General features: G+C 32.4%; 1 protein-coding gene across 6 annotated transcripts; it reads left to right on the forward strand.

Annotated features, from left to right (window-relative positions):
- The first annotated feature begins 1,064 nt into the window (after positions 1 to 1,064).
- Positions 1,065 to 8,032, forward strand: LOC107629834 (Ubiquitin-like superfamily protein). Of its 6 annotated transcripts, XM_088509188.1 has the most exons (9): positions 1,092 to 1,461; positions 1,579 to 1,673; positions 2,040 to 2,134; positions 2,338 to 2,539; positions 2,628 to 2,733; positions 2,928 to 3,027; positions 3,505 to 4,844; positions 5,287 to 5,487; positions 7,626 to 8,032. In XM_088509188.1, exons 3-7 carry the CDS (start codon positions 2,051 to 2,053, stop codon positions 3,619 to 3,621), a joined length of 609 nt encoding a protein of 202 aa, XP_088365314.1. In that variant the 5' UTR covers positions 1,092 to 1,461; positions 1,579 to 1,673; positions 2,040 to 2,050; the 3' UTR covers positions 3,622 to 4,844; positions 5,287 to 5,487; positions 7,626 to 8,032. The 6 variants fall into 6 exon arrangements, with proteins under 6 accessions (XP_088365311.1, XP_088365312.1, XP_088365310.1 ...); XM_088509185.1 differs by lacking the exon at positions 2,040 to 2,134 and having other exon boundaries at positions 1,065 to 1,461; XM_088509186.1 differs by lacking the exons at positions 2,040 to 2,134; positions 7,626 to 8,032 and adding an exon at positions 5,565 to 5,766 and having other exon boundaries at positions 1,070 to 1,461; positions 5,287 to 5,525.
- The last annotated feature ends 2,982 nt before the right edge of the window (positions 8,033 to 11,014 follow it).

Consider the following 11,014-nt stretch of genomic DNA (forward strand, 5'->3'; position numbering starts at 1 on the left):
GTTTTCCTCTGGATCTCGGCCTTGAGCGCAGCATTCTTAGCTAATAACTTTGGTGGAGGATGAGGTGGAGTTTGCTCATCAGCCATGATCGAGATCCTAAAAAAAGGGGAATAACAAGTGGAAAAAGAAAATGTGGGGTAAAGTTAAGGTCAGCCCCACGGTGGCGCCAAATGTTCATGCTATTAAGAGATATATCCGAGGTATAACTCGTTGCAGAAGGAGAGATACCATCTTGTCTTTTCCACGGACAAGTTATATGCCGGACTTCAAAGAACACTAGACAGGGTGGGTACCTGCAAAAGGTACTCCGGCGCTCAAGTCAGTAATAATTCAAAGAAGATAGAGAGTGACTTAAGTGAATATTAGGTTTTCAGATGTTCTTTACCTTGATCTAATGTTACCTTATATAGACTGAATAGAGACTAAGTATTTTGAATATGCTCGATTAGCGAATCATAAGCCACGGTTATGGTGAGAACCACAATGTGGTTACCATGATATTCTCATTATCTGTTTTGACTATTTCATAGAGTTGTTGGTGATGATGACGTGTGGTGAAGTCATCATGTCGTTGTGCTGAGTGTTATCATGTTTTCGAGTTATGGGTCGAGTTATAATTTCTTTGGGTTGTGGTATAGATTTTATTGACTGAGTTATAGGTAATGGATCAAGACTTGTTTTTCGAATAATAAGTGGTAGTTATCAAGTAATACGGAATGGATTATATTGTGATGGCCGAGTTATAGATATAATGACCGAGTTATGTGTTGGTAATTTATAAGTTATAAAATTCCAACGTTCTTTTGACTTAATTTTTGAATTATAACTTGTAGCCACCGAATTATAGTGACGAGAGCAATGTTATTTATAACTTATAAGTTTATCTCTCTCTCTTTACAAGTGCTCTTATTACTTGTTAGTACCTTTTTTTTTAATTATAAACAAAATTTTTGAATGTTTATTGCAAGTAGTATTTATATTGTACTCCACCAAACTGTTAAAGGTTTTTTCATGTAAATGGGCCTCAGGCCTAATAAAAATCGTTTCAAAGAAGCTTATCTTTTAATCTGCGACCTCGTTGATCCAAGAACGGGAGGAAAAACAAAAAAACACTCCATCCGCCCTTAATTCCGCACATCGTCTCTCTCAGGAAGTCTCGCCACTTCACTGCCGCCACCTCCCTTCAGCCTTCAGCAGTTCGTTCGGCCGCCTCGAGTTCCCCTGTCTTCGCCGCTGCCAGCCTCCTTGTCGCTGCATCCAGCAGCCTCGTCGCCGCCATTCTTGGTGGCGCCAGTCTGCTACTCTGCTCCGCCTCCATCTCGCCTCCTCAAGTCCACGTTGCCACTGATCTGCAACACTGCTCCGCCCTCTGCCCCTCGCCGCATGCTGTTTTCTCGCTGCTGACTGCACCTGCCTCGTCGCCGACAGGTCCTGCTTCGCCGCCGACTACTCCATCCGCAGGTTCTTTTTTTTTTTTTGATACTTTGATTTGAAATTAATCTGTGTTTTTTATATTTTTGTTTATTTGTTAATCTTCTAAGATTATTTGTTATTTTTACTTTTTTATTTTCCGCCTAGTCTTAATGGATGCAGAAGGGAGTTCCCAAAGCCAACTAAAAATTCCAGATGCAACTGCAAGAGAGAGTAGCAACTCTTCTGCACTATCAAATCAAGTGAGTGAATCAAACAAAGAAATCAATTTGTTTGCTAAAATTGGAAGACTTTGGTCGCTAAATGAATTTCAATAATTTGATGCTTGCTTGCAGTTTGGTAACTCTTTTTAGTTTTGATTTAGGGATATATCAGAAAATGTTTATCAAGATGACATTAGATACACTTAAAAAGCTCAGATTGAAATTCGTTAGGTTTAATATAGCTGCTATTGTAATATTAATAACTGATATCCTTTTGCAAGTTCTCAGTTCTTAAACAAGTATATTTGGGTAGAGATTTTCAAAAAAGTGTTATTGAATTTTGTATTTCTGGTATTAAAATTCAAATAAACTACTACTACAATTACAATATGAACATTGGAGCAGGGTGGGATGTCATGTACGGCAGGCTCACGGGTACTGCTCAGGTAAGGTTCAAGATAGGAAACCTGTTGGGGAACTGGGTTGGTGGCAAATTTCAGGTACATGGGAAAAGGGTGGAATGGATAATGAAAAATATATCCTAATTTGTATCTTTCTATCCCTACTTTTGGAGCATCACTTTTGAACCGGACTAGATCGAACTATGTTAGTTTGGGATAACCCAAATTTATGCTGGCCTAGACCAGCCCATTTCCTTCTTGAATCTACTAATAATGAGTTCATTGTTCTTGGTCTGATGAAGATTGATGTGGGAGAGTATGAATACAATGAAGGTGGTTTGAAGAAGGCAAAACTGCAATCAATGCTGAGAGTGTTGTTGGATGATCCTCTGCTGTCTGATGTCCCCAAGAATCCGACCTTGGCAGATGTTGATACCCTCCTCAGCCTTGAACTTGGCAGTGCCATGCGTCTCTCTGTCTTAAAACTAGATGGAACTTCATTTGGTAATATAATTAGTTGCTCTCTTCAGTGTCCTATGGATGTGCAGATTTTTAAAGCTCTAGTTGACCTGTGATTTCTTTGCTGGTGAAGAGGTGACAGTGATGAATTCAGCAACAGTCAAAGATTTAAAACTTGCTATCAAGAAGAAAGTGAATGACATGGAGCAATCCGGTTTGGGTCATCGCCATATTTCTTGGTGGGTTAGCAGTTTTCCATCTTTCTTGTCCTTTTTTCTCTTTTACATCTTAGCAATAGCATCTTTTTATTCTTTTGATATAGGAATAGGGCCAGGGCACTTAGCAATAGCATATTAGTCTAACATCCTCACAACAAAGCTACCTTAATAATGATTTAATACAGAAAGCAATGCAAACCTTGATGCAATTGCAGGAAGCATGTATGGGCAAATTATTGCTTGGCATATCATAACAACAAACTCCTACATGATGATGATCCGCTTCAGAATTTTGGCATACGTAATAATTCCCAGGTTTGTCTAGCAAATTCTAAGTCTTTATGGATCATTGGATTGTGTTTATCTTGTCCATTTTCTTTCCTGTAATCTTCTTTATTTTATAGCATTTTTTTAACAAGAGAAGAAATATTATTAACAACAAAAACGGATATTACAAAAACCATGGAGGATCAGGGGTCATCAATTTACAAAAGATTGTTTAATAAGTTTTCCCGTGGCATGGATTTATTATACTTATTCTAATATATGTAGTAAAAAATAGAGTTTTAAAAATGGTTATGTATTGATATTTTTTTCTGTGAAGTATGTGAGTTGCTTACTTTTGACATTATAATGATACAACTAATAGAACATGTTATTTCAAATGTCTTGAATAACTCAATTGTATCAATTAAGAAATAGAAATCATCATATTCATCAACTTTACCATAAAAAAATTGCATCCTACTAAAAACTTTCATTAACTTCATTGAAAACATTTTGCTTATGCAGGTGCATTTTGTGTCCTTTGTCATGACCAAAGAGTCTCGTAGGCATTCAAAGAGGAGAAAGCATCGCTTTTTTCATGGCCTTAATAAGCTTTCACATGAAAAAAATTGTGAAGACTGAGCCCATGGTGTCATAGCTTGTTATGATATCTTAAAATGGTTGAGAGGTTTGAGTTCTCTGTTACCTGCACTAACAGAAACAGGCTATTAAGGGAAGGAACCACTCTTCTTAAATAAAACATCAAAATCTCATATTACTCGATGTGAGACCTTGGGCACCCCATAATACCCAAGTCCCGATCATACTTCTTTATAACTAACTATATTCAGCTGAATTTCACTATTGGTCCAGCACTAAACCCCAATGTCTTGAGTCCCAACCTTTGAAGTCACCACTCACCAACCACCTAACTCATAAAATCCAGTAGTTTAGCATTTAATGGATAGTTAACCTGTGGTTTAGCTTACTTGTTTAGAAAATCATTTCTATTTTCTGAACTCTTAACTTTTTCTGTTCTTTTTATTTTTATTTTTTTAATAATTATAATCCATAGAAATTCTCAAATTCCCATCTTTTTGCTGCAAACCTGCCATCACTACGCTGGAGTTTTATCCCTTGAATGTTTGACAATGTCGTCTGCAATACAAGATCAAGTTGCCATCATTGATTGATTGAGCTCTTGTTGTCATGCTAGATACTAGATAGGTTCAAGTGCTCAGTAATTTTCATTGTCAAAATGAATGTTTAAACTGTTAGTTACATGTCCTAGAGCTAATATAGGGATAATGCCAAAATGGTCTCGAATTCAAGTATTCAACTGGTGAATCAATCTTGTCCCCCAATTTCAAATATGCCTAAATAAGTCCCTCAATTTAACAACCGTGAGTTGCCGTTGGTCATTTGTAGGACTCAATTTAGTACTTCCCATCATATTAAAACCCTAAGCCCCCAATAGTTACATGTTTATTTCTTTTGTCTCTCTTCCTCTCATCCATTTCTCAGTGATTTCTGATTCTATTTTCGTCTTATGCTGCTTGTGCTTGCTGGGTCATGATTGGTGGTGGGGACAAAGGTCAAGGGAACTCAAGTGAGGCTAGAGGGCTTTGGGGATACACTTAAGTGAAAAACACAATTCCTCTTCAATAGTGAAATACCTAGATACCACCCTCTCCAATTCTTAAAGGGTTATTGTTCATCAAAGGGCAACGGAGAACAAGATTTGGATAATGAAGAGGAGACTCTTGGCATAAATGTGTTTGTGTGGATGAGCTAGAGGTCGTGCAGTTGTGTGGCTCATCGTGTGCGGGACAAACATCAAATTCCACAAGACGTCACTTCAAGAGGTACTCTCTTGTACCTTACTATAGTGATGGTTTACGTTGTCCAAATAATGAGGTGATACTAAACTCATGAAATGAGGTTTTATGGCCGCTGTCTGATCTTGTGTTAAACTTTTATTTGATAAATTTTTGTTTGCACTATTCCACTGTGTATGCTTGATGTTTTTGAACACAATCCTCCTAGTCGCGCTCTGCATTTTCTGGTTGCTAATTAAGCTTTCCTATGTTTTGCACTCTTGAAATGATGAGTTGTTTTTGTATTGGATATTCTGTGGGTTTGATCTGTTACTTGGTCATCTTCAATTGTTCATTGGACTCAGACTCGTGTAGTGTGTTTTTTTGATGTGTTGAGTTGACTGAAAACGTTATGCTGTTTTCTGGTTCTGCGGTTATGCCTCTGTTTGAACTGTTTTATCTAGTTTTGCAGTGTGATATCTTTTTTTAGGTACAGTAGAAACTACTTTGTGCTCTTATGAATTCAGAAGAGAGTGTCATCATGCTACTTGGGAACAAAGATGGCGTTGCGGACCTGAGAATGATGTCTACTGTTGGAATGTGGATGGTGTTTCCTCGAATTGCTAGAAGAGATTACTCGAGATAAAGGAAAGAGAAGGGCAGTGCGGTTCACAGACCACAAGAGTGTAATGTAAGTTAAATAAAAGATGAAGACTCACATGTAGTTCTGTGAAATTGATAATTGAGGACTGTTGGATAATGATTTAGTCAAACTTGTCAAATTATCTAATGGTTCTCAAATATTAATTTCACATAAAAATTACTGCAAGTGAGTTTTCACCTTTTCGATACGTATCTTGGTAATTAATCTATTTTTTGTATTTATTTTAAAAAGACCTAAAATTCTCTTTCTCTATCTGCATCTTCTAAACTTTTCAAAAATCATAATAAATTATATATTTTTTGTTTCTATTTGATCTTTAATAGTATAAAACAAATAACTCATTTTATCTCAGAAATATTTATTTTATTAAAAGAGTACTTGTTTTATTCTGGAATAACAAACAAATGAGGCCTAGCACTAAATACATTATACCGGTGAAAACATAAACAGAAAAATAATATATTAATTAAAAATTGAAACCACGGGGGCAAGCACCACGCCGCGCTGCAAACGTTGCTTTTTGACGTATAATAAAGAAGTAAAGAACACTAAATGCTATTATGCTGAGTAAGATGATTTATTTGAGATCAATTTTATACAATGTATAGGAAATATTTCAAGTGCACCAAAAGACTTTTGGTGTTCCAGTTGTGGGTGTTTCAGTTGTTTTAACTGTTGATTTGAATTATAAAAAATATATATAATATATATTAATTAAAATCAATGATTAAAATAATTGGAACACCAGTGTTTTTTGGTGCACTTGAAATGTTTCCCAATATGTAAGCAATTTATATATTTAAATCATTATTTAAGTAACAAATTTGTAAAATAATTATTTCTACTATTATAATAATAATGCATGGTCGAATTTTGTAGGTAGAATTGTTCGTCTAATAGTCATGATGAAGAAAAACTTGTCCTTCCCTTCTCCCATCAAGAAAAAGATAAAATTACAATCTTTAGGGGTGAGCACGGGTAGTGGGTACCCGATTATCCACCCGAATCCGAACCAAACCAATCAAATTGGTTCTAAAATCGATGGGTAATCGGGTCCAACCCGAACTAAACCAATGACATTTGCTGATGATTGGTTCGGGTATCGATTTTGGGGGCGCGGAACCCGAACCAACCCGTATACCCGATCATAATTAATTAAATAATATATATATATATATATATATATATGACTTTTTATGTGTTTTCTAACTCATAACTCTAATCCTGTCTTACTAATGTTTAGATTTTAATGTGTTTTAGTTTTAGCTTCTTTCAAAGATTATTCACTAGACTTTTGTATTTAACTTCTAATATTTTTATTGCACTTTTATATTTTCATTAGACAAGATTATTTACTATTAATATGTTTGGATTTTTATGAGTTTAGTTTTTAATGTATTTGGTATTTAATATGTTTGCATTATTTCTGTTGATGTTACATGTTTATTGTATTTCTTGAATTTTTAAGATAAAAATTTGCCAATTTGATTTTTTTTTTATAAATTTCAAAATCATCGGGTACCCGCTACTCGAACCGAACTAATCCGCTCTTAATCGGTTTGGTTGGTTCGGGTACAAGCACAAAAAAACACAAATCCGAACCAAACCAAACCAATTACTTTTTGATTGGTTCGGTTCTAATTTTACCTTGAACCCGAACCAAACCGACCCGTGCTCACCCCTAACAATCTTGTTCTCTACTAGTTTCTCAACAAGCATTGGGAAATGTTCTGAACTTCTAAAATTTATGATTTCTTTTTCTATTGATAAAGAGTTGATTGGTCAATTACTCAATTCATAAACATTAAAAAAAACGTATTTATGCCTTTGAAAATAACGATAAACATTTTTAATATATAGTTATCATTTTTAATAATTATAATTATCATAATAATAGTATAAGCAGTAATTAAAAACATCGGCGACAATAATAATAATGATAATAATTTTCTTGCAACAAATTAAATATAACATACAAGCAAACATTTTTATTTTTATTTTCATTTTCATAAACTTCTGATCTAAATTGCCCTTAATTATGTTTTAGCAATAAATATTACATTTATTTTTAAACATTTCATTCATCCAATTTAGTTGTTATCTTACCGCCTAATAAATTGATTATGGCCATCTAATAATTCTTAAAATTTATTTTTTTTTCGTAGACAATATGAAAGTCTTGTCCAGATTCAATCCCAGCCAAGTAAATGGAATATTCAAGGGTACTTCTCCAAGCTCCAATTTTTCTTTTTTCTGTCGAATCCCAAGTCACAAAATTGATCTTCACACCACTTATCGTATTCATGTACAGGATGATCATTTTGTTTGCATTAAAATTTCTTTGTATGCTAGTTGCAAAATAAATTTTACTTTTACAATAATGCTATACATCCAAATCTTTTTGTTAACCAAGTCTAACTAAAATTAGTTATAGTTAACATTATTCTAAGTCTTATTATTTAATTTGGTTGGACTTGATTCATAAAAAGACTTGGATATGTAATATTATTTTATTTTAATATTATTAGAATGTTTATTATTTTAATATTAGAATGTTTATTATTTTTGCGTCTACAGGAGTGAGTTATTTGGTTTTATATTAAAATAAAATTAAAAAAATTATATTTATCAAAATGTTTTAAACTGAAATTTATTACGTATAAGTTCTTTTTATATTTATATAAATAATCACAGAATAAAAAATATTACTATTTATTCATAAATAATTCTATTTTGTCGCGATTGATTGAAAAATTATATTGTCTTTTAACACATAAATCATGTCAGGTTAGTACACTATTAAAACAGAAAAAAAAAAAAAAAACACGAAATCACGATACTACTTTGTCACCATTTACTCACAAATCCAATGTTATCCTTTTAACATATAAATAATGATAGGATAATATGCTTTTAGAATTGTATATAAAACCCACTAGCCTAACATGATTTTATCTATGTATAAAAATACAAACACTCAATACGCTAACATGATTTATGTAATATGTACAAATAACAAAAAATCTAACCTATCAAAATTTATTTAATAAAGATCAAACGAAGTATAAAAATATATTAGATTTTAAAAGTCTATTACCCTACAATTATTTATGTATTAAATGATAATTTTAGATTTGTGAGTAACATTATATTTATTTTATTATTTTGTTATGTTATTTATCATTAATGTTTTCAATCAATTAAAATACAATAATGTTATATAACCAAGTCATTTTAGTTATTAAATTCAATCAAGTTAGTCGAATAACTTATTAACAAAATAAAATTCAGCAGAAGAAGAAAGAGAAAGAGCATAAAAAGAAGAAAAAAGATATAGTTAAATTTAATTACAAAAATAATTTCTTCACTTCATATGTTTTATTAGAATAATATCCAAATAAATTAAATAAAAAAAAAACGGTAGTACATGAACTGATCGACATATCATTTTCAACTAAGGATGAAGTTATATTTAATTTAGTATCAAATTTTAAAACCAAAAAAGATATGTAAATAACTTGTGATTTATAGTTTATGTTTCAAAATCTACAGGTAGAATATTTCTTTTTTCATTTTTTTTTATCAATTTCCCCATTCAAGAATATAGTTCAAGTTAATAATATATAGTAGACATGCTTTAATTGCTTTAGAATAATTGATTAAGAATTATAATAAATTATAATTCCAAACAGTATATAATATTAGGCGATATACCCTAGAGAAATTAATAAAAAACCGAAAATACTATAATATTTATGAGGAATTAATTAGTGAGGATCATTAAAAAATATATTTGTATTAGTAATAGTAAATCATTTCGATGTATTTAGCATAAAAGTAAAAAAAAAAAAAGTCATTAAATAGACAACGTGCAGTAGAAACGAATAAATAAATAGAAAAAAAAAAGGAAGGTTACTGTAAATTACAATAGTAATATTTAGGACAGTGGTTGTGAAAATAGAATTGATATTAAAAAATCAAATTAACACAAATTTTAATTAAAGAATATAAAAGATGAAGTGCACTATAAGAAAAATATCCATTCAGCCACATTTTTTTTAGACTACATTTAAAAAGCGTAACCTATTCTAAGAATAGGCTACGTTTTTTTCTGTGTTTTTCTTTTTAGGAGAATAAAAAATACATTTGTGGCATCACTTGAAAAGTATTTTTTTAAATATTATAAATATCACTTATAAAGCGTAGCCTTATCTTAAAAACTATGGGTTCACTTTTTATACCAAAGAGTACACTTTTAAAGGATAACTTATTTGTCAGGACACTTTAAAAATGTTACATAATATATCTTAGGTCACATGTCCAACATTTAATAATTTTTTTTCACTTTACAGCAAATAATAATATACAAATTAAACCCCATCAGAAAAAATAATATATAAATTAAACACTTAGCCAAATCAAATGATACGAACGCGTAACCCTCACCCTTGTTAGCTTTTCCTTTCTTCTTCGCGCCACTCATCACCTCAAATCAGAGAAGACTCCGCCATCACCACTCACTACTCAAGGCGTCACCACTCACCACTCAAGAAGACTCTGCACTCACTCATCTTCACCACTCACGACGCCGTCACTCGTCTTCACCGTACCGTCGCTTCTCTTCGCTGTGCACTCACATCAGGACGACGCTGCACTCAACTGAAAGCCTCTCTTCATTCGCTCACCATCGTCGAGAAGGTATGCATCCACCTTCATTTGGTTTCTGAAATTTGAGAGGGTAGAGTTCCGATTTTAGGGTTTCAATTTGGGGGTTTGGTACAATAATCTGTGAACTCATGAATTGATGAACTGCGGCGTAGGAGAACTCATTCTTGTAGGTTCGTTCACCACAAACCCTAGGTCCGTTCTTCTATTGGCTTAGCTTGCAATTTTTTAAGCTACATTTCGATTCAGTTCATACTTTTCTGTGATCAAATTTATTGCCCATTTTATTTTTGGATCATTTAACGGCTTGAAAAATGATTAAAACTTAAATTTGTGTCCTTTTATTTATTTTACTTGCTGATTGGGGTGTTGTTACTTTGAAAATTCATCGACTTGATCAAATGAACTTATTCAGACATCTGGTGGCCGATTTTGTGTTTTTTTTATTATATATTTTTTCTAATGAAATATTTGAATGTAGATTTTTTATGCTGAAGCAAATTGATGAGCTTAAGCAGTTAAAACGCACAGAGTGAAATAGAGTTTTTCTGAAAAATTTAATCATGCGAATTTCGTAGATTACATAGTTAAATTCTGAATCTAACTTGCATCCATATCTACAATTACCGTTTCCTGAACAATTTGGTGGATTGAGTTTAGAATTTTTTAACATGCGTTGTTGACTTCTCAGGAAGTGATTAGATGCATACAAGTTGGTTTCAAAATTTGTTGGTTTTTTTTGCTTTGACTTCTTCTTCTTTTTTTCTTGCGAGATTCGTGGTTTGGATTTAAATTTTGGGCTGTTGTCAGATTTAATTAGTATAGATACTATGCGAATTTAAATTTTTTTATTCCAACTATTTGATCATTTGCTTGAGCTACAATAGTC

The sequence above is a fragment of the Arachis ipaensis genome, chromosome B3 (genome assembly GCF_059453495.1).
Source record: "Arachis ipaensis isolate K30076 ecotype BB chromosome B3, ASM5945349v1, whole genome shotgun sequence".
NCBI lineage: Eukaryota > Viridiplantae > Streptophyta > Magnoliopsida > Fabales > Fabaceae > Arachis > Arachis ipaensis.